We start from the raw sequence: 22,856 nt of genomic DNA on the forward strand, positions 1-22,856 counted from the left end.
GGAGGCCGAGCTGCCGCTGTGGCCCAAGGCTGCCACCCCGAGTCACATTGTCAGACTGTCTGAAGGGGCCTGTCTGCCAGATGGCGTGCTCCAGAGGCCTCGAGACTCCTTCCCAGGGGCTGGGCCACGGGGCGAGGTTAGCCCGGTCCCACGCTGCGCCGGGTCCGTTCTCCTCACCCGCCCGCTTGTCCACAGGTGAGGACAGCTTGGCCTGTGCTGTCATCACTGTAGTGGTCTAACGGTGATTTTCCATTTCCCTCCACCTGTGCGTGTATTAATTAGAATTTTCTGGAAGGGAGAGTTGTCCCTTCTCTCCCCTTACCAGTGCAGTCAGTTATATCAGTACAGGCTGGAAGACACTGACGTCGTTCTTCAGCGTAATGTCATTGGTGCTGGTTATAATCGATGCTGTATCAGTACAGGCTGGAAGACACTGACGTCGTCCTTCAGCGTAATGTCACTGGTGCTGGTTATAATCGATGCTGTATCAGTACAGGCTGGAAGACACTGACGTCGTCCTTCAGCGTAATGTCACTGGTGCTGGTTATAATCGATGCTGTATCAGTACAGGCTGGAAGACACTGACGTCGTCCTTCAGCGTAACGTCACTGGTGCTGGTTGTGATCGATCCCTTCCGTGTTGACTTGGCCGCTGGCCGCTCTTCTGGTGGATTCTTGTGCCCTCCTGCCGGGCACGCCCCTCACTTGTTGGCACCACCAGGCCCAGCCCTGGAGCAGCCGCTTCTCAGGGCGTCCGTTCCCACGCTGGGTGCAGGTTGTGCTGCTGCCTGTTGCCCCAGGGCGCTGCTGCCTCGGGACGCCGTGCCGGGAAGCAGATTCATGCGTGTGAGCCCACGCTGCTGTGCTCCGGATTCAGAGCGTGTTGCGTTTTAGGGTGGGAGTGTGGCACACACACTCTGTATTTCTCACCACGCCTAGTTCTGGTGTTGGCTTTTTAGTGAAACGCGTTCACTTAAGTGAGTCAGTAAGACTGTGAAGTGTCTTCACGTGCTTTTGGGTCGCGTGTTGCTGCTACATTCTTTTTGGCACCAAACTTGGGAGAAACCTGGGTTTGGGGACCTCCTGGGTTTCGGGATGTGGTGTAATAGGTCCAAGAGTAGAGAAGCTGCAGCAGCAGGAGTGCTGGTGGAGTCGAGTCGTTTAAGCACTGTGGCTTCGCGGTGTCGCCGCAGTTCAGTGCAGCGCACCCGTTGGTTCTTAGGGAGTGCGTAGTCTGAACGCTTTGAAAAGTGGACATGGGGTCTAAAATCCAGCACTGTTGCCATTGGGTTGCTATTGAGTGCTGAGGCTCCCCCCTCAAACCGAGAATATTTTCTCAACGTAAAAGAGAAACTTTTATTCTTGAAGCTGACAGTTAGCAAAATAAGCTTAAAAAAAAAAATGTACCCAACTTCAGAACTGTGAACGGATGTGCACTTTCTGCTCTTTAAGGGCAGGGAAGGGAGGAAAGCATGGTGCCCACTGGAGGAGGTGTAACCAGCAGAACACACACGTCTGTGTGACAGTGAAAACGTAAATGAGTGGGACTCCCCCACTGTTTTGACTGAGACAGAAAGCAAAACCCCAACCACACGATGTCCAGAAGAGACATATTGTGGACGGGAGTATTTAGAAGGTTAAAATTAAGATAGAGCAAAACAAAAAACAAAAGTTACAAAGCAGGGGTTAATACTAATATCAGAAGCATAGAATTCAAAGAAAAACAATTGGGACAGAGAAGGCTTTTCCTATTTTTAGTTGCTGTTCACACATAATCGACAGTCTTACCATGACTTGTGACCGTTTGTATGAATATTTATATGAAAACTTACAGTAGCGAACAGTATGAAGTAAGCACAGATGGAACTCCAGGAGAACTGGATAAAAACCTGGCAGTATTGGAATTTGTTAATTTAATTATTTGCAGAACAAGCAGAAAAAATAAAGATGTAAAATATGTTTACAGTGGGATTAGTAAAGTTGTTGTAATAGATTTTACTCCATGACAGTGGAATATTTATATAAATTGAACTGAACAAATTAGGCGTCAGGAAAACCATAGCAAAGTCCAGGAAAAAACAGCTTGGTACTACATGTTTTTGACCGTAATGTGGTAAAACACAGTAATAATCACTTGGAAAACAAAATAAAACTTAGTAAAAACCCTTGGGTGAAAGAAGAAATAGGAGCTGGTGAGAGACTTCCAGGAGGAGCAGGTGGCCGTGTGGTGGCGTGAACTTGAGCAGGCGGCCGTGTGGTGGCGTGAACTTGAGCAGGCAGCCTCTCGGGCCCCAGCCTTCTCTGTGAAACAGGCAGAAGAGCAGCTGCTGGGGGTTCCCGAGGGGCTGGGGGTTCCCGAGGGGCTGAGGGTTCCCTAGGGGCTGGGGTTCCCGAGGGGCTGAGGGTTCCCGAGGGGCTGGGGTTCCCGAGGGGCTGAGGGTTCCAGAGGGGCTGAGGGTTCCCTAGGGGATGGGGTTCCCGAGGGGCTGAGGGTTCCCGAGGGGCTGGGGTTCCCGAGGGGCTGGGGGTTCCCGAGGGGCTGAGGGTTCCAGAGGGGCTGAGGGTTCCCTAGGGGATGGGGTTCCCGAGGGGCTGAGGGTTCCCTAGGGGCTGGGGTTCCCGAGGGGCTAGGGGCTGGGGGTTCCCGAGGGGCTGGGGGTTCCAGAGGGGCTGAGGGTTCCCTAGGGGATGGGGTTCCCGAGGGGCTGAGGGTTCCCTAGGGGATGGGGGTTCCAGAGGGGCTGAGGGTTCCCGAGGGGCTGGGGGTTCCAGAGGAGCTGAGGGTTCCCTAGGGGCTGGGGGTTCCCGAGGGGCTGAGGGTTACCTAGGGGCTGGGGGTTCCAGAGGGGCTGAGGGTTCCCGAGGGGCTGGGGGTTCCAGAGGGGCTGAGCGTTCCCGAGGGGCTGGGGGTTCCCGTGGGGCTGCGCTGGGCTGAGGCGGGTGCAGTGCCTGCAGCCCTGGAAGGTTGGTGGTGGTTGTTCTGTGTGGGAGGGGCGGGTGCACCGAGCAGGGCGCCTTCCTCTTGAACAAGGAGGAGGGGCTGAGTCTTTCAAGACAGAAACAGAACAGACTAAGATCTTAGAGTCAGAAATCCTGATTTTGACACTTAAGTGTGAAAACCTACTCAGATTTTTAAAAAAATCTGTGTGGGCCAAACAGAGCAGCCTTAAGTGAGTACAGCTCCTGGTCTGCCATTTGCTGCATCTGTCTGAGCAGTTTTACAAAGGATAAAGGGGAAGTGTAAGTGAATTCCACAGAGTCAGTGGAAAGTAAATAGAAATCCTCTATACTACGTGATTATAAGTTTGGAGTCCTTGCAACAAGATGCGTGGTTTTCCAAAAAGACAGAAAATCATCGTTACTCAGAAACCAGGGGTTGGACGCCGTGGATGGAGTGGAGCGAGTGTTTCCGGGGCTGAGCTGTGGGCGGTTCTGCCCCTGGTGGAGGCGTGGTCGGTGCCCTGCCGAGGGGCTGTGGGAACGGGAATCGCCCGTGGCCTGGGTGTCTCCAGGATGGTGACTTCTGAAAATAGAACACCGCTCCCCAGAAAACACACTTGGGGTTCGGCAGCGGGTTAGGGAGCCTGAGGTGATGGCGGTGGGAAGTCTGCTACTCAGGTCTCACAGGGAAGGGTCCCTGAGGAATGGTACTGTCTTCTCAACAGATCCTCTGTTTATTCTGTTCCTGATGGAAATAGGAATGGAAGGAAGGTTCTGTAGCCAGGAGCCATCCCCACCCTAGGCATCCTGCTTGGACGCACCGCCGTCGTCCCCTTGTGTCAGTGTGGTCCCGGAGCTTCTGGCCCTTGAAATAAACTTAGAGGAATGAGTGAGACCTGCAGGGAGGGGATAGACGGTGACTCAGAAGAGAACCCGAAGGATCCCCGGAAAGTGATGGGGCTGAGCTGTTACCCAAGTGCCCCGTTTCAGCCGCAGGAGTGCCCTTTGTGGCCGCAGCTTGGAGGAAGGACAGTGGAGAAGGCGCCCTTCACAAGGAGGATGTTTCCTAAGTGGGCGGGACCTGAAAGGGAGGGGACAGAGCTGGCCTGAGACGCTGCGGGGAGGAGGCTCCTGCGATCACAGTCATCAAGGAAGACAGTAAGTCAGGAGGGGTGTGGGCATCACGAGGAGCCGGCCCACGAGGCTTCGCAGGCTCGCGTGGGGCAGAGGCCCCGTGTGGGCATGTGCGGGTGAAGGGCCGTTCTGGCGAGGCCCGGGTCCAGAGGGTGTGCTCAGCACGGGCCCTTTGTCCAGAGCAGCTGGCTGGGAGCGTTTTGGGAACGAGCTCGGTGCCAGCAGGAGGCCAGGCCGCTGGGGCCTCTGGGTCACTGTCAGAACTGGGCTCTCATGGGAGCGTGATTAGAAGAGGGATGTGGTATTTTCTAAAGGATTCTTCCACCTGTCCTTGTGAAAGTAAGCCATAGGGACACGGCGCAGGCAAGGAGAGCAGGGGCTTCTTGGGGTCCCCCACCGAGGTCAGCATGGTGCTGGTGTGGGTGCCCCGGGCCGGCGGGGCCGGGCCGCTGAGCACACCCTCTGACCAGCGGCGAGGGCAGCTCTGCCCGTTCCGCGAGTGCGTGAGGGCCTCGGGGGACCCTGCGACCCAGGCAGGACGCAGATCCGGGGCGGGGGTGGGCGCGGGACTGGAGAGCGTGCAGGGAAGGCTGTGGGTCTCGCCGGGCGCTCACGGTTCATGCTCACAGACCATCCGTACAGCCGTGGGAGCAGATTAAGGAGAGCAGCGGGCAGGGCTGTGTGTGCTTCAGGCCCCGGCTTTGCGGTTGGGCGGAGGACTCCCGTCCGCGTAGACCGCCCCCTCCACCGGCCCTGGGCCTGGCTGGCTGTGCGCCCGGCAGGCCTGCCTGCGCGGTGCACGGCCCTGGCTCGCTCTGCGGGTCCATCCACCTTTCTGGGTGGGTCCTCACCTTGCCCTTCCCAGTGGGCCCAGCTTGGCCTTCCCGTCCTGGGAGCGGGGCAGGAGGAGGGGACCAGGACCTCGCTCGCGCTGTGTTCCCTGGCCCGTTCCTGCGGGGCGGCCCTGCCGTGGTTCTGGCCCTGTGTGCTGTCCCCCTCCTGGACTCTGGGGCGGCAGTGCCCGCCTGAGGTGCTGCTGTGCTTTAGTGCACCGTCACCCACGTCCCTGTTGCCTGCATGGAGCCCCTCTGGGTGCCACACCACAGCGTCCCTGCGTGCCACTGGGCCCCGACCGACCCCCGGCGAGAAGCACCTCTGAGGGGCAGTGATGTTGCAGCTGCTTCTGTGACCACAGACCTCGCTGAGGGCCCCTCGGCCCCTTGGTGTTGGCAGGGTGCCCTTGCTCCCTCATCAGCGCGTGTGGGTGTGGGCTCGTCTGTACGTCCCTGGAAACACATATGCCTGTACTTGGTGCACGGCCAGCAGCGTGAGCTTCGGCACACGGGTGCCCCGTCCCGCCCGGTGTCCCACAGAGTTCCCCATAGACGAGGGCTGGTCCTATGCCCTGTGTCCTGGGCTCCCCCACACCCCGTTCCCTCTCCACGTCCTCACGGCAGCCTGAGGCGTGGCTACTGATGCCCCATTTTCTGGGTAGGAACTTGAGGGGGACGGACCCCACGGTGCAGGGCTGCAAAGTCTTCAGGGGCCTGGCGGCACCACGTCGCACACGGAAAGGCCGTGTCTCACCAACCGCGAGTGTGGCGGATGCGGTGCTCCTGGGGAGCCAGCACGCGGCCCGGATGACGGCCTCTCTCGGGTGGGGGTCGGGGTGGGCACTGCTGTGTACTCACCGATGCCGAACAAGGCAGTTGATGGAAGTCCTTATGGCTGATTTTTAAAAATCATAAAACCTTCATCCTTAGGAACCAGAGAGATTTCCCTAGTAAGCAAGTCAGACTGGCAGCGTCGTTTCCCATCACAGTGGGGTAGAGGCAGCCGGGCAACGGCACAGGGGCGTTAGGCACATCTGCGGAAGTCTGGAGGAGGGTGGGTATGTAGGGAGAAGTGGTGATGGCTTTCCGATGACGGTTATAAACCCAAGGGAACTGACTCCAGTCATTAGAAATAAGAGGGAAGGATAGGTAGCTGATTGCACGACGAACTTGCAAATATCAGATTCGTAGCTTTCCTATTAGAGCAATCCGAAAAAAAGGAACGAAAGACGGATCTCACTCATAACGGCATTAACAGTAACAAGGTGTCTCGGGACCCCCCGTGACAAGGACGCCAGGCCTGGATGAGGCCTGCTCAGGGCCTCCCCATACCTGGCTTGAAACGCTCTGCCTCTAGTGTTGATTTACATCTTTTATTCAGTTCCTTGAAAATCCCAAAGGAACCTGAAGCCCCCCGTCAGGCTTCAGCTCCTGTGGAAGATGAACTTGTGAGACTCCTGGTGCGTCTTCAGGAAAGAGAAATGGTGGGAGGGCCCGTGGGACACTGGGCGCAGAGCAGAGCGTGGGGTCCGGTGAGTGGCTCTGGTGACGCTGGCTTAGTCGGGTAGAAAGGAAGTGGCTTCTTACTTGGCCTGTGCTCCACTGCCCTGGGAGACCACGTCCTTCGTTTTGATGGTGGTCGTTTTCCATGTGCATAAACTGCACGTATATCCTTACTTGGAAGAAATGATACACTACTCTGCTCTTTCCTGTTAATAACGTGAATGTCTCTCCTTGTGAATGATGTTCTTATAACGCATCTTCTCGACAGCTGTGTAGGACTGAACACGTCAGTGAATTCGGCCCCAGTGCCTCTGCGTCCATGCTGTGTCCTGTCAGATCTCCTTCCTTGCAGGAATGGAGGGAGCGGTCCCTGCAGTTTCTTGCTGTGTTCTGGGGCTCCGACGAGGAACCCGTGGAGAGTGACCACGTGGTCCCCCCGCCCACTGGGCGTGGAGGGCAGGTTCTGTGGCGCAGGGGTGTGCTTGCGAGGGCCTCGCGGTGGAGCTGGGGTGAGCGCGCACGTGGTCCGAGCTGGGTCTGTGCTGCCGGCCTCACCTGGTCTCGCTGGGCCCTGGGAGGGCAGCTGGGGGTCCCGTAGTTCACGGATGGGCCAGGGGTCCGGTGTGCAGTGTGGAGTCCGGCTCACCCTGCCGTTTGAGGCCCAAAGAGGATGGTCTTTTAAGGTCTGCTTAGTGGAAGCGTATCTGCTGGCTGGATTTACTCTCCTCTCCCTTCCTTAAAGTCGCCCAGCACAGATCAGCATTTTGGATAAATGTGGAGAATACTCAGTTCAGTGTGAAGATTACCTGCCTGGTAAGAGTTTGTGGATTTCCACCGTGGAAAAGGAAGTTTGATTTTTCTTTTGATCGGCTTATTAATTAGATGAGTCACGTTATGTTTAGCGCCACGGCATCTTTTACTGGTGAGGACTCCGTGTGGCGACCCTCGGTTTGCGTCCGCGTGCCTTCAGGCACCCGCAGAGACGGACTTCTCCGTCACGCTCAGGCGTGGGGTTAATTTGTGGTCGTCTTGAGTGTCGACACAGTACCCGATGGCACAGTCTGTCGTTTGGGGTCGTGTAACAGAACACCCACCGCGATGGCTCAAGCAGGGAGTCTGGGCAACGCCCGCTCCGTGGGGGTCAGGGTCCCCTCCTTGTGGTACCGACAGCGGTGTTCTGCCTGGATCTTGGGCGTGAGAGGGGCCTGCGGGGCCGCAGCCTCCATGCGTTCTCTCCTAGCGTCAAGTTGGGGGCCACTGCAGGCTCTCCTGCCCCTTTCCCTCCGCAGACGCCCGCTGTGTCTCCACCAGCCTCACCACGCCCCTCGGGAGAGTGCGGAACAGGCCAGGGTCTTCCCGAGCCCCTCGGCCAGGCCTCGTGGGTTGGTCCAGGGACGAGCCCTGTACAGGTGGATGTGGCCAGTTCGCCCGCCCACCCTCCGGCAGGCCTCCCAGGGGCGCGTGTCGAGTTGGGGCGTGTGGTGGGCCCGTGGGGGGGCGCACTTCCCCGGAGACCCTCAGCTTCCCAGACCCCGCTGCTGCCGTGAGTCGAGCTGCTGGAGAAGAGGGTCCAGGAAGGCTGGGCGGCACAGGCGCCCGCACGAGGGCCGCTTTCGGCTGCGGACCTCCTGTCCCGGGCCGGTCGTTAATCTGGATGGGGGCGGGGAGCCCCGGGCGAGAGCGAGCCCTTCACGCCAGCGGCAGCGATTCCTGTAAATGTAGCCATGGGGTCTGTGGGGTCACCAGATTCCCAGACACTGGATTGAAGGTACACGTTGAAAAGAGGACTTTTGTGCTTTCTTTCAGGTTAGGTGTGTGCTGATACAGTAGTTAAAACTGACTTCGCTTGGTCTTATTAACAGTGATATTCTAGTTTTACTCGCTTTTTAGCAGTGTGGACCCGTCTTCCGTTAAGTATGAAGGAAATGCGGAATCGGGATGTGTAGACACAATTACTGGGGTTTATTTCTGATTTGTACATGTGATTTTTACTCAGTTTCCCCCTAGTTGAGCAGCATACGTGCCCACATTCATGAATGAAAGCAAAGCTTTGATCATAGCTCTCGTTTCACAGATAACTTAGAGCGCGACCCACACAGCTGGCACTGAGTCACTGCAGCGTAAATAAGGAGAAATGGCTCAGGTTCACCTCATCTTTATGCTGTATGACTACACGATGAATATTAGATATACATCATTTAAATCTTGCCTACTTGTAAAACTGACTTCAAAAGATGCATTATCTGGTGCCGGCCTCAATTTAGCTCCATGGTGGTTTCATGATATTCCGTGAAGCATGTCTTGGTGTGTTCATTTGGATTGAAGAACGAAGTCGGACCCTTCAGCAGAGTAAGGCTGACCGTGTTACATGGGCTTCGTCCAACATAAATGAGCTGAATTTTCAGCTGAATAGTTGGGATGAAACTAAAGCACACGAGCATTTTATTAAGACATTTTTTTAATTGGCAACAATGTATGTTTACCAGTCTCAGTGCTCAGGCAGACACGAGCCACCTGGGAGCAGGCCGGCAGTGCACTCCTCTGGATGCATTTTTCAGTGTAATTTTCCTTTTAATATTTTATAATTATCAAAGTTTAATGTCTTATTTTGACTGGGTTTGCGTTTCTGATAATTGCAATGGTAACTCACTTTTTCAGGTGAAGAATGTTCACTTCTAGAAAATATATTTAGGAAAACTTTAAAAATAAGTAAAATTTCAATTTATGTACAGATGTGTATTGCGGGGAAATATCTGAGGGTGATAAAAGGCTTCAAAGCATAACGATGATTCAGGTAAAATTCCAGAGGTGGCTGGAACAGCACAGGCCCCAGGAGGACAGGGGGGACATCGAATTCCTCCCTGTTGAAGGGGAGGGAGTGAGTCCTGCTGGGAGCAGCAGGGGCGTCAGGCTCCTGGGGCAGGCGGAGAACGGGGGCTGGACCCAGAGGACATACATGGAGGGGGGTCGGCAGTGAGACCCCGGGGATGGGGCCCGCAGGCTGGCTCGTCGGGCAGCAGAGTCAACCGTGCCCGGCAGAAGGGAGACAGAACCTAAATAGCTGGCCAGCCTCTCGTGCTTTTCATCTTTGACTTGAGGTCAATTAGGTGTTTTCCTGAAGACATGTTTTCTGGAAGTAGCAAGTCTTTCAGCCTCATTTGTTCTTTTGGCGTTGCTTAATTCAACATTTAATTGGGTGCTTCTATTAAGTGAGCTTGTATGCCGCTATGCTGCTCACCGTAAGGTTGTCTTTGTGAGGCCGTTCCATGCCTGTGTCTGCCCAGCAGTGACAGCACCTCCACCCCTGGGTGCTCGCTCTGCGCTGGGCTCGGTCCTGCACCCTGAGCACATCCACGTGGTCTATCCTCCCCACACTCTGCAGTGGGAGCCCCAGGCCAGAGCTCAGCTCACCTGCGCAGGGTCAGGGAGAGTTGGTGGTGGAACCAGGCTTGAATCCAGGGTTCCTGTGTCAGAAAAACCATTTCTGGGTGTTAGGATATTTTCTTTCTTCTTTGTGCTTAATTTTTTTTAAAAGCATGTTGTTATGAAACCAGGAAAGTGATGATTTTTGCGAAGGAAGCTGGACAGAGCCATTTAGCAGGTGCTGAGGTGCCGGCAGCGGGGCGCGGGGGGGACGCAGCCGGCTTCCCTCCCTTCTTTTTCCGTGAGCTTGGTCATGCTCCGTGTGTCAGGGACCCCGCGTGCCCCAGGCTTCGAGGGTGAAGAGGAATCCACCCTTGAGGACGGTGTGGCCTGAGCCGTCTGTGCGGAAGACACGAGAGCCTTGCTCAGCTTCTAAGCGGAGGCCTGGTCTCGGCCTCTTCCCTCTGGCTGAGCAGCTGTGAGTCTGGGGGCCTTGTGTGTTTCAGGAGCCGCGGGGCCCGCACTGAGCACAGGAGAAGGTGACGTCCCTGCCGGCCCGGGAGCCTGGCTGTGGGGCAGCCTCGCAGTGCCCGGTGTGGCTCTGCCGTGCGTCCAGGTCCAGCTGCTGCAGGTAAGAGCCCGTGAGCTGTCCTGCCCCATCCTGCATCCCTCCTGTCCGTCACTCCCCACGCATTCCCCGTGTCCAGCTCCCCTGCAACCTGCCCTCTGCACTCCATCCCGCTCCTGCCTGAGGTCCTGTAGCCACACCGCAGACAACTGGCAGTGCATCTGGCTCCTTGTGCTGCCGGGTCCCAGGACTTGGCTTCTGTCCTCACGGGGCCGGGTGAAGGCAGCGTGCTCATCCTGTGCCAGGATGCACCCGGAGGAGGTGGCCTGTGTGGAAATGGTGCTGAGCTTGTTTCTCTCTTATTTTCTCTGCCGCACTGAGGCCCTCAGGGCAGGTCTGGCCACCTCTTGGGCTGCGCCTGGGCCATTGGGGACCTGCAGCTGCGGCTGCTCCCACCTCCGTGGCTCTGGGGACACTGTCACCTTCAGCCTCGCTTTCCAGGGGCTGGAAGATGATTTGGAAGGGTTTTGGGAGAGAGGAGGTTTAAACGCTGAGGATGTATGGCTCTGACCCAGCCTCTTTGAGCACCTCTGTGTACTCGGCTCTCGGGCCGCGGGGCCATGCAGCTGGGCCTTGAGCTGGGCTTGGGGGAGGGCTCCGGTCACTGCTGGGCCTCAGGCCGCCCCTGGAAGGTGGGTGCGCTGGTTCTGCTGCGTCTCAAGGTAGCGGGACTCCTCGGGCCAAGGTGACTGAGCCGTGTGCGGTTGCCTTCCCAGGATGACCCCTCAGGGCACATGGTCTTCCCGTTGGCGCCCGGCCCGCAGCCTCCTGTCTCCCAACCCCTGCTTGCTGTCATGCCCGTCTACGTCCTCCAGGTCTGGATGCCTCTTTGCTCTTTGGGTTTGTTGAGACTCGTGAAGCTTCCGGCTTCCAGAGGTGTCTCCCTGAGGTGGCCTTGCATGGGACTCGCTGGGTGGGTTGCCAGTGTGTTTTTCCACTTTGTGGAAGAGGTGGCTAAGGGATCGAGACATAAAAGGTGGAGCGTACAGCTGGGATTCACTCGTCATGGTAGATGGGGTGGAATTTAATACGGTCTTCAAGGGTCATACGTTTAGAATTGTGGAAGTTGGGCGGGCCAGATTTTAGCCTGTGGGGAAATAGGCTAAGCTGAGTATGAGTGGCAGTAGATAATTGAGATTTGGGTATAAAATAATGATGTAGCTTATCCAATTTCAAACGTGTATGTAAGAAACAAACAGTAATTTTGGTTTTCTTATATTCGAATTGGGCTGTTCGACATTTTCCGTAATGTTAGAAGTGAACGTTGAACGGAGCGCGGGGTGGGGGTGAACTGGAGGGCGTGCGGTCACAGCGTCTGGACGGCCTCACGGCCGTCCCCTCCATCCGTCGGGCGTTCCTCATCTCAGGGTCGTGTACAAGTGAGCAGGGGGTCGCTGTTCCCTGGTGGCAGGCTGGGTGGTGGTGGTGCGGCCACGTGGCTGGAGCCCGTCTGCACTGATGCCGTGGACGGCAGCTTGTGACCGTGACTGGGAGTGGGGGGTGCTCCCAGAGCGAGTGGGGAGGGTCAAAGTTCAGGAAGGACAGTCTCATCTCTGAGGAAACGCAGAGGACTGAGTTCACCTTTGCTTAGTGCTTAGTTTTGTTGATACTAAAATGTTTTCCTTCAAGGAATATATGCTTAAAATAGGGGGAAAACGAGCGTTTTCAACTAAGGGAGGCCAGGGGCGCGTGTGGGCCTGCGCTGTGCTGCGGTTGCCGAGCTCACCACTGTGCTTGGTTTCGCAGGAGGTGCTCCCTGCAGCTGGAGGGGCCACTGGGCCCGAGGACATGTGGAGCTCGGGCAGCACGGTCGGCCTGTGGGCCCTGCAGTGAAACCAGCTCTGCCTGGGCCGAGGGCGCCACTTGGAAGGCTGGCCTCGTTCTTCAGAGACTTTGGGTACATTTTCGCAAGTGTTTTTCTTACGTTTATCAGGGAGCTGTTTGGGGCCGTACCATCCTCTCAGGGCAGAGCGTGCCTTTTCCCGGCTTGGCTGTGCACGCAGCCTGCATCCGCCTGGGCTTGCTGCGTGCCTAGGGAAGAGGACGGAGCCTCCGCGGTGGCCTCTGATGGGCTTCAGCACTGGGCGCAGCGTCTGGCTGAGAGCGAACAGGCTGTCCCCGCCCTCGGTGGGGGTTGCGGTTGAGCTGGGGTGGCACCGGGTCTAGTGGCCCAGGTGGCCTGGTGTCAGGGGAACGTGACGGGTGACGAGGCCCCCGGGCCCTGTCGCAGCCCCTACACAGACCAAATATGGAGTTAAACCTTTAAAGTGATGAATTTGAGTTCTGTGTTTGGGTAGTAACATCTAATGGCAATTGGACAGCGGTTTGTACAGCCACGTTCTGAGCACGGAGGTGTGTGCATTGTTGAGGGTGACCGTGTGTTTTCACGGAGCGAGGTCTGTCCTGCAGAAGGAGACAAGTCAGTGGGCCGGACACGGGCTCTCAGAAACGGTGTTTTGCCTTGTGCCTTTCGAAGTGTTTTTGTTCAGATGCTGTTTGTTTTGATTCTCAGGCTTGGGAATCATCCCAACTCTGCCCATTCTGTTTGTCTCTCTTGAGTTTTTGGGCTTCTGGTTCTGATTTCTACCGTGACTCCTCTGTGTCCTGCATGGGGGAGGGGGTGTTTCCATCTCTAGATGGTGCTCCCCGAAGCCCCGGGTCATCCAGTGGCCCCTCCACGAGGAGCCAGGCCCGGCGGCCTCCTGTCCTGCGGGAGGGGAGTCCGGGCCGTGCGGCTGGACCTCTGTCCCGCACACCCCCAGTGGGTGTCCCCCTGAGGTGCTCAGGACTTCCGTTTCCTGGGCACTGAGGTGCCTGCTGGCATTGGGCCCAACTCCTCATGTGAGTGAATGAATTAAAAGTTTTTGTACAGCTGCACGTGGAAAGTTGACATTTTTCCTTTGATCCGTAGTAATAACCCACCGTCCAGCTTGCTGATTCCCCGTCCTGTCTTTCTTTCTTTGTATTGGGACTGACCCCACACTCACCTCGGGGTGCAACTGGGGTTCCAGTTTTATTTTACACTCCTCTGATCGTTAAAATAAGCAGAGATTTGTTCTAATGAAAGAGCAAGCACTGACAGGAATGCTGGGAGCAGAAGAGGGGGTGGGCACGCCCTGGCCCTGTCCTGGGAAGGGCTGAGCGACGACAGCCCTGAAGCCAGGCTCAGCGTCCCGAGCTCGGGGACAGAGGGTGTCCTTCGGCTGCGTGGGCTCCAGACAGTGCCCCCCCCGCCCCCGCAAAGTGCACAGGTAGCCTCTTGGTTCAGCATCTTCAGGCCGTAGCGCCCTGCCCTCCCCTCCACACGGGCACGCACCCTCGCCGGCAAGCGCTCCTGACCTCAGGCAGCAGCAGCTCCAGAGTGTGTGCGCGTCCTCGGCTGACTGGCAGAGGCCAGGGTCAGCCTCTCTGGGGGTCCGGCTGGGAAGAAACCATACCCTGTTTCCATGGGCATGAGGGAAGGTTCTCCTGGGCTCCTTAGGAAGGTCCAGATGCTGGTTCTGGGGTGCCATCCAGCGCCGTTTCGCTCCTCAGTAGCCAGTGGGCGAGGAAGCAGAGTGCCAGGAGGCTGGTCCCGAGGAGGTCCCCCAGCCCCGTGAGGTAGGGGATGCAGTGGTCATCCGGGTCCAGGGCCCGGTTCCACGTCAGCCGAACCGTCGCTTCCGCCAGGTACAGCAGGATCGTCACCTGTCACGAGGTGAGCAGACACAAGGTGATGATGGCCGAGGAGAAAGCCCGTGTCACCAAGAAACCAGCAGATCGCAAGAGCAGACACCACGGTGGACACATCCACCCCAGGCCCTCCCTGGGCTCCTCTCAGGTGTGCTGCGCAGCTCGGAGGCCGCGCACCGCCTCGGAGACACAGACGGACTTCCCGGAGGCCCGCCCGGGGCAGCTCCGCACAGCTGGCCCTTCGCGGAGGCACCTCAAGCCCTGGTCAGGTCCCAGGTTCCCGCAGCCACTGCTCTGGACAGTCTCCCAGGCTCCCCAGCCTGTCCTTCAGGGTCACGGACACGCTGACGCCACCCTCATGGGAGTGCCCACCGGAGCCCACCATTACCCTGCAGAGGCCCCAGCCCTCCCAGCTAGAGTCTCGGAAAACGGCCTGACTGAAGTCCACACGTGCCTGTAGCAGTGCGTCTTAATCACGCCCTTGGGCTTGGATGGACTGACTGGACTTCAGAAGGTGGGGACTGTGTCTTGCGTGTCCAGGGACCTCTCCCAGGATGGGACCCCAGGGGCCATCGTTACCTGGACCAGGCCCGCCAGCAGGTAGAGCCCCACGAAGGTTTTGTCGTTTGGGACTGACTGGCCTTCCACCAGGTAGATGATGGAGAAGAAGATCAGGTGGCCTGGAACCACCAGGAAGAGCAGGACGCGGGCCGACGTGGAGTTGATTTCTGGAAGAAACAGAGCAGGGGAGGCAGCGTGAGCTGCTGGCAGTGAGGCGCCCACGGCCCCTCATCCTGCTGCCTGTGCTTACGGAGCAGCTGCGTGTGCAGCGTGTCTAGCGACGGGGATGAGGCCTGTCATTCCCTTGGGAGCTGACGTCGTAGGGAAGAGAGAAAAACCAGCATCAAGTAGCAGAAACAAAAGTCATTTCTAAACCTGACGGGTACTAGGCGGAAGGCTGACCGGGCTCAAGTGGTGGGGAGTGGCGGTGGGACGCCGAGGCCCCGGGTGGAGGAAGGAGGACGTGCAGGGCTTCGGGGCGCCGAAGGCTCCGGCGTGGGCAGCCCCTCCCTCACGCAGGACCTGGGGACGCCCGTCAGCACCCTCTCCTCAGTGTCTGTGCTCATGGGTTTGAGACGCTGCGCGAAATGGGATTTCACAGTTTACAACCGCCGTGAAACCACCCGTGGGGACACGACAGCTTCTCAGGCAGAAATGAGGAACTGCAGTGAGAAGTCCGTCTCCGTTTCCTTCTGAGTTAACCATAAAGCGTTTCATCAGCTAAAGAAAGAAAAGGAGGACAAATCAAACGTAACTACGAAGTCTACCGTAAGATAACTTGTAGCGAGAGGGTGAGGACGCACAAGAGCAACAGAACGTTCATGGTGAAAATTCAGATGAGGGCTAACTTGAAAAAGATGAATTTTTTTAAAAACTTACAAAGGCAAGAGCAAAATAGTTACTACTATCGGCAGCCGGCATTAAAACTCAAGAAAATCTACAGAAAGACTAAACAGCGAGAATTCAGTAAAATATGTGCTGCTACAGACTGAATACCTGCTTTCCCCCCAAATCCGTAAGTTGTGACCTGACCCCCAATGATGGTGTCAGGAGGTGGTCAGGTGCCGCCATGAGCGAAGGGCCCCCGAAGACCTCCCTCACCCCCTTCTTCCCTGTCTGTGGATCAGGAGGCCGGGCCTCACCAGTGCTGGTGCCCTGACCTTGGATGTCCAGCCTCCAGAGCTGTGAGAAACGTGTTGTTTATAAGCCCCCAGTCTGTGACTCTAAGACAGGTGCACGCTGAAATACATGCAGTACAGGGTAAAGAGCCTTTCTATATACAGATGACAAGTCAGAAAATATACGGGGACTCCCCACTTTAGACAAGGTGAGGCAGACACACTTCCTGTCCCTCTCACCACTCATCCAACAGCCCTGGACGTCATATGAAACGAACATAAGATTCTGCAAGGTAGAGGGACGAGGCGGGCTGGCCAGGGCTCCGCGGCCCAGGGAGCAGCACGAGGTGAGGTCCCTGAGCTGCTGCCTTGCATCCCAGACCAGATGCTGGGGAGTCAGAACGCGAACGGTCAGTGGCCCTGGAAGACAACTCGGCACGAGCCCTCCCCGTCCCGTCCTGGCCCTGGAGGTGAGAGGCTGGAGTTTGGGGGGGTAGCCAGGCCCCCTCCCTCCTGGCCAGGCGGGGGCAGAGGAATAGGACTTGAAAAGTAACAAAAGACACGACACGGCATTGGGTTCCCAGTTCTCAGAACAGACTCTGTGGTCCTTCCTCAACCTTCAGGCCCAGCAGGACCAGCGCCTGCCCCTCGGGGCCTCGCCCCAGCCCCCCGCCCCCGCTCGTCCTCAGCAGGGATGCCTCCCGCCAGCCTTTCCGAGGCCCTTCTGCGCACAGCACGACTTGGAATCCCGTGTGCGTCTGCTCTGCTGGAGCGTGTCTGTCCCCAGGGGTAGGATCGGCTCCTCCATCTCTCACAGTACCTGGAGATGGTCGGTGTGCCTCTGGCTGAGCAAACGGACCCATGAAGGCCACGTTGGCACGTCGGGGCTGGGCTGAGGGGGGTCTGCTGTCACAGACACCAGATTCTTAAAGAAACGGCCGCGTGGCCTCTGGAAGACCCCAGACCCACCTGAGCTGCAGAACGTGGAGCGGGGGTTAGGCCAGCGTTTTTTCATCCAGAGGGGCAGGACCCCAGGTGTGCTCCACAGGTGCAGGTACGTGGAGATCCGGCTGGTCTGAATGGCCACCAGGTTGCCACCAACACCTGCAAAGAGAAAGAATCTGGTTTCTCCTTTTTTATACCAGTCTCTGAGTTCTATCCCTTATTTTAAGTCCAGCTCCTCCAGGAAGCCTTCCTTGACTGGTTCAGCCCTTGATTTCTTTTCTTTCCCTCCCACTTGCCCACAGATCTCGTGTCTGGCACCAGGTATCAAGGTAATAGCTGCATCACCTTGACAGCTGGCAGCTCTTAAGGAGGAGGAGGTGTGATGGGGGAGGGAGGGAGGGAAGTGGGTGGGGAGGTCTCAGGAAGCCACTCAAGGAAGGAACTTTTCACCTCAAGGCGGGAAGGAGAGGAAAGAGGGCTGAGAGTGAGGGGAGGGACGGTTGTGTGGCAGCCGAGCTGGGGCTCATTGGCGGGGGGGGGGGGGGGGGGGGGGGGAGGCGGCTCTTGGCGTCCTGGGGAGCTGACCGTGGCCAGCTCTGCTGGGGCCCCAGGCCCCAGTGACAAAGGCCCCTCGGAACCCCTCCAGGCAGAGAGCGGGGCCTGCCCCTGGCAACTGTCCCCTTTAGAGGGCGGTTGGGTGGCCCACTGCCTCATCCCTATGGAGGATGACCCCTAACTGGGCCAGATGTGCCCCAGCTGCTCCAGAGGATGCAAAGAATGGCCATGGGCAGAGGGTGACTGCAGATCTATTTTGCTTAGCCCATGATGATTTATAAAAACAAAAAGGAAAAAATAAATTGGCGGCCTTTCCACATTAGGCCCTTAATCCAGGTTCCTGTCTCCCTGGGGCTCCGTTCCCGCCAGCCCGCAACCGGCCAGCCACCACGCGGGTCGCCCAGGAGCCCGCCCTGCACTGCTCCCCACCGCCCACCTCGCCTCCCTGCGCAAGTCATTCGCGGTGCTCACTCAGCCCCTACAGACACCGAGCAGAGGACCCCAGGGGACTCTCTAGGCCTGTGGCCTCTGGGCCAGCTGCTGCTGTCCTTGTCAGTGGCCGGCCTGGCACTGGGAGAGGCCCTGTGGACTCGGCTGGGTGCAGGCCTGGCACGTACAGGACACTGTGCAGATGGCCTGGGCAGTGGGTTGTCACACTCGTTCCTCTCAGACCAGCCGGCCCCACTTACAGAGCCTTACCGGAAACCAGACACAAGCGGGGCTAAATGCCCAGAGTTAAGCCTGGAAGGTGAACCAGTGGAGGGTCCGGAGGAGACCCAGGGGATGGAGGAGATTGAGGCAAGCTGATTCCTGCCCACCCCACCGTGAACCAGTGTTGTCACGCCTTGCGTTTTAAGGAGAAGACAGGAATCCTGGTTTCTCTGTGTAAATGCTTGAGTTTTAAGTGTCCTCAGTGAGTCTAAGTTAAAATGAAAGGAAAGCCACGAGAGGCCCACACCCCGGTTCTGAAGCCACACTTGGCCCCAGGTGCCAGCAGATCCCGGGTTAAAGCCTTCAAGGCTCTGGGATCGGCTCTGGTCCTGGGGGCCCGTGAGGGCAGGTGTGACCTGCAGGAGCGGGGGCTACAGCAGCCTCCCGGGGCTGGGCCCGGACCTCCGAGATAGCTGCTCTTCTGGCCCCACCACCCAGAAGCCAGGTGACGGGACCCAGTACCTACCACAAATGATGGGGGCAAATACGGCCATGCCTCGGAACTGCTGCTTGGAGATGGTCTTGTTCAAGATGAGCCCCCCGAAACTGCGGGGGGGGGGAGATGGCAAACGATTAGAGTGGACGCTGGCCAGCCCTCACCACGCAGACCGCCATGTCAGCCTGTCACCCGCCCAAAACATCCGGGGTGGCCAAGCTGGTCTCCCGTGTCCCCTGATGCCGCACGTGGCTCCCACCTCTGCTCTGAGTCTCAGCTGTTGCAGAAGGCCCCACCAGACCCTTTCCGAGGCCACTTAGCTGGCTGGGCCCTGCCACGTGACAGCCCTGAGGTGCGCTCAGCAGGAAGAGGGGCCCATGTGACGTCTCCCACCCCTGCTCCCCGAAGCTGCTCAGCACCTGGCCCCACCAACCCTGGGGTTCAGTGAAGGCCTGGAGTCCACGAGCTTCTGGAAGCAAAGACATCTCGGCCACAGCCTCCGCTCCCCGAGTCACTCAGGGGAGCACATGGGAAAGAGCTGGGGTGGCCCCCGTCAGGGTCCACAAGCAGAAAGGGCCCCCAAGGATGAGGCTGGAGGGCCCAGGGCCCCGGAGCACTGATCCTTCAGCCCTGTAGGTCTCACCAGTGGCTGGGCTGCGGGAATGGCCTTCACAGAGCTGTGGCCGTGAGGCCAGCTCAGCGGGGCCAGGCCAGCGCAGTGGGGGAGCGGGGCCGTGGTGGGTGCTTGTCTCCTGTGAACAGGGCTGCCCCTCACAATACACCAGGTCCAGGGTTCTTGGGGGAAATGAGGAGCGAAGAGCGTGGTGGAGGCGCCCGAGGCCACGGCTCACCCCACCCGGATCCCAAGGCGTCGCCACCCACGTACCTGCTGACGAGCATCGCCAGGACGATGGGGAACCACCCGAACTTCAAGATCTTCACGACGGGCGGGTTCTGCTTGGCGATGAGGATGCACAGGGGGGTCAGGGCCGTGAAGCCGATGCAGACCAGCGGCGTCAGATAGCGACTGTCTGGGGGGAAGAGAGGGGGCGCGTGGGCCGTGGGGCTGGAGCTCAGGGTGGGGCTCAGGGTGGGGCCCAGGCTGTGGCCTGGGTGGCGGAGGTGACAGGTGTGTGGGGACTCAGGGCCCCAGAGGCCTGAGGAACAGCTCCCGTCCCCTGCACCTCCCGTCATGCGGCTGAGGGGCTCCTGTCCACCTCGATCCCCGCCGCACCTGCCTTTGCTTCGCTGATGCCCCTGCGGCTCTCCCGACACACGTGCCCTCCTTGGCCTGCTCTCAGCCTGGCCTTGCTATTCACGGCTCCATTTACGGGGTCGTGACCGTGGCCAGTGCCGCGCTCGGCACTTCGTGTACCCCAACTCTCCTGCTCTCACCGACCCGCTCGGACGGCCTGGGAGGAGGTGGCCGAGCAGGACACGTCCGTGGGCAGCAATGCTGGCCCTGCTCTTGCTGAGGCCACCCCAGGGGGGGGACCCTTCGGCACCCACGTTCTCACAGGGGCTCGTGTCCCTGTGTCACCTGCTCCAGGCGGTAGGAGCCACGAGGACGGACCTTAGCCTGGATCAGCCCTCAGGAACCTGGGCCCCTGCTGGAGCCCAACGCACGGGGCACGTGTGGCCACTCACCCGCCCGCCTCTTACCCGCACACATGGTGACTCACCGGCCTTGTGGAGAAGCGCCCGCCAACCCCGGCCACGCCCAGAGCGGAGGCCCCCCACCCAGCGCGCGGGCCTGGCCTGGGGCCCCTGCTCTTTTCCGCAGGAAACGTGTGGCCATCCTTGTGCCCTGAGCGTCCTGGGCAAGAGATGGGCCCAGAGCCTCGGCAGGTATCTGCTAGCCTGGACGCGGCAGCTGGGAGCGTCACCGCTCAGGGCCGTAGCCTCCCAGCCGCTGTGGCCGTCTCCCTGGTGACAGCATAGGTGCAGTGGCCGCAGGCTCACCCTCGTCAGCGAGGACCCACCTGACTGCTGCCCAGCTGGGACCCCCGAGATAACCCAGTGTCTCACTGCAGGGATGGGTGACCCAACAGGACTTGACATCCAGGGTGTGTGTGGAGGCATGGGGCTGGGTGCAAAAGGGAGGAGGGTCCGGGGAGGCCAGTAACTCAAAATTACTTTGCAAATCAGATTCCATAACTAGTCCGTGCACAAATCTTTGAAATTCAGAGTGTTTGAAGAATAAAATTAGGGCATCTTACTGTTAGATCTTCACCTCCACTTCGTGAACTTCCAGCATCTTCCCAAACCATCCCTTCCTGTTGCTGCAGGCCTTTCCTGGATGGCTGGAGCTCGCGGAGCTGTGCCACCCTCACTGGGAGCGTTTCCTGGGCCACTTCTGTTGCCCACATGTCAAAACCGGCAATTCCTTAAACCTCTGGGTCCACGGGCCCACCATGCCCCACGTTTAAGCTTCACTGCTGTCCACTCCACCCATGAAGCCGTGACCGCACTCAGAACTGACATCTGCTAGATCTGGACAGGCGTGCAGCCATCCTGGGGGGGGCCACACCAGGTGGGAGGCCACAGACGGGACACTTGGAGCAGGTGCTCAGCTGTGCAAATGCAGTGAGGGAGCCGCCGGCAAGGCGCTGCCGTGTGTCCACAGCGGCCAGGGTGCGAGCCAAGCTGTGTCCCCAGGCGGACCTGGGCGACGTCTGGGTGGGGGCAGGGGCGGGGGCGGTGGCCACAAGGTCTTGTTCCCAGAACGTGTGCAAAACGCCCCATCGGCGGCTGACCACGTCACAGGCCACCTTCTGAGGAGCCTGGCTTCTGCCTCCTTGGCTGTCATACTCCTGCCTGGAGTCACCTCTCGGGCAGCTGGTGTGTGTCCAGCGTGAACTGTGCCCCCCGCGAGGAGGTGCTGAAGCACCCAGACCAACCTCTGTCAGAGGTGGGCACTGACAACCTGTACATCTGCTGCCCGGAGACACTTGTCCCCATGGTGCACTGGAAAAGCCGGTGGCACCTGGGGGACGACCCCCATCTGCCCAGTGACCCCAGGCCTCGCCTATGAAAGGACAGACCCCAGCCTCGGGCCCTACCTCTGTGTTTGTGGAAGAAGCTGCTGACGAAAGCCAGGATGGACAAGGTGATGAGGTCTCCCAGGCTGGCCGCGATGGGCGTCGCAATGTTGTCCGGGTTGACCCCGAGCTTTCGAGCGCCGATCACTATGCAGACCATCAACGTCCCTGCAGGGGGAGGGGACAGGTGGCCGGTGAGCGGGTGGCAGGGCCGCCCAGGAGCTCGCTGCACCCACGGAGCCGCCCGCTCTCGGGGTCCCTCCCTGCACTGGGGTGCAAGGCTTGGACTCTGCCCTGTGTCTCGCGGGCTTGACGCTGTGGAGCAGCCCAAGCACCCTGATGACTCCCTGAACCGTCGGGGAGACACAGGCAGGTGGTGCCTGGGCTCCCAACCTTGGGAACTACAGGTGTGATGCTCACAGCCCTCCTGGCAGGAAGATGGACCCCAAACTGCTCTGAGCAGCAGGAGCCCCGGGCGGGGGGCAGGGGCAACTGGCCCATGCGTGGTTTCCAAGGGGCAGAGCCTGCGGGGAAGACGGCAGGGTGGGGTCTGGCACAGTGTGGGGCAGCAGTGCAGGTGGTCCCTGGAGGGAGGGAGGGAGGGAAGGGGCGGCACACAGAAGGCAGCACGGCACTGGGGGCCTGAGGGGCTGCCAGGGCCCAGCACGTGGCCGCGAGTGCAGGGCGACGTCCCTGCTGGACCTGAGAGGCCCTTCCTCGTGGCCGCTACGCCTCCCAGGACCTGCTTCTGTTCTGACTCGGTTCTGAGGCCACTGTGACGTGCTTCCACCCCCCATGCCACACTGCCTGGGACAAAATCCAACAGCATCTTGCGTGGCCTTTAAGAAGACACTTTGCATCTTGGCCCCGGCTGCTTTAACACTGGACTCAGCGTTCTGTAACTCTGAAAGTAATCACGGTCATCACGTTGGTACCATCCAATGCTGCTGGCCACAGTCTGTGCTGTTTTGTGACCAGGTCCCAGCAACTTTATTCTTTCGCAATGTCATTTGTAAGTGAATTGACACTGCCTGGCTGAGCCGGTGGTCTGGTGACAATCCCACAGGGATGCGTAGAGGACACCACCAGTTCGAGATCACTTATTACAAACCACCAGCACCACCGCCCGGCTTTATGGCTCAGACAGGCCAAGGTCATGCTGTGACCCACCAGCCACGCTTCCCGAGTCCCCCTCCTCTTGGGACAATCCCGGCTATGTCCTTGCCACTGAGGTGCACCCCATCTGAGGCCTCAGTCTTCTCATCTGTAAAACAGGAGCTAGGATGGCCCCCGGGAGCGGCACCGCCTTCTGGAGACTTGGTGTCTCCTAGGCTCTGTTCTCTCAGAAGGTTCAGCCCTTCCTTGGCCCAGACGTGCAGGCATGCAGCAGGTCTGTGAATCTGCTCCTGGGCTTCCG

General features: G+C 58.7%; 2 protein-coding genes across 9 annotated transcripts in view; one reads left to right on the forward strand and one right to left on the reverse strand.

Moving 5' to 3' along the window:
- ZXDC (ZXD family zinc finger C) overlaps positions 1-13,277 on the forward strand; it is a 28,421-nt gene extending 15,144 nt beyond the window's left edge. For 2 of the 5 annotated variants that reach the window (XM_079935273.1, XM_079935277.1), the window contains exon 9: positions 10,279-11,244. In XM_079935273.1, coding sequence (XP_079791399.1) covers positions 10,279-10,910 — 632 coding nt within the window. In that variant the 3' untranslated portion in view covers positions 10,911-11,244. Of the gene's footprint in view, positions 1-10,278; positions 12,058-12,146 lie in introns of those variants that run through there. The other 3 variants (XM_079935275.1, XM_079935276.1, XM_079935274.1) reach the window with 3 other exon arrangements.
- A 147-nt stretch (positions 13,278-13,424) lies between these two features.
- SLC41A3 (solute carrier family 41 member 3) overlaps positions 13,425-22,856 on the reverse strand; it is a 66,373-nt gene continuing 56,941 nt past the window's right edge. For all 4 annotated transcript variants that reach the window (XM_079935279.1, XM_079935281.1, XM_079935280.1 and 1 more), the window contains 6 exons: positions 21,461-21,607; positions 19,285-19,429; positions 18,429-18,508; positions 16,721-16,855; positions 14,652-14,800; positions 13,425-14,087 (listed from right to left, as the gene is read on the reverse strand). In XM_079935279.1, the coding sequence (XP_079791405.1) occupies positions 13,878-14,087; positions 14,652-14,800; positions 16,721-16,855; positions 18,429-18,508; positions 19,285-19,429; positions 21,461-21,607 (866 nt within the window). In that variant the 3' untranslated portion in view covers positions 13,425-13,877. The remainder of the gene's footprint in view (positions 14,088-14,651; positions 14,801-16,720; positions 16,856-18,428; positions 18,509-19,284; positions 19,430-21,460; positions 21,608-22,856) is intronic.

Source organism: Stenella coeruleoalba (assembly GCF_951394435.1).
Source record: "Stenella coeruleoalba genome assembly, chromosome: 10".
Classification (NCBI taxonomy): domain Eukaryota; kingdom Metazoa; phylum Chordata; class Mammalia; order Artiodactyla; family Delphinidae; genus Stenella; species Stenella coeruleoalba.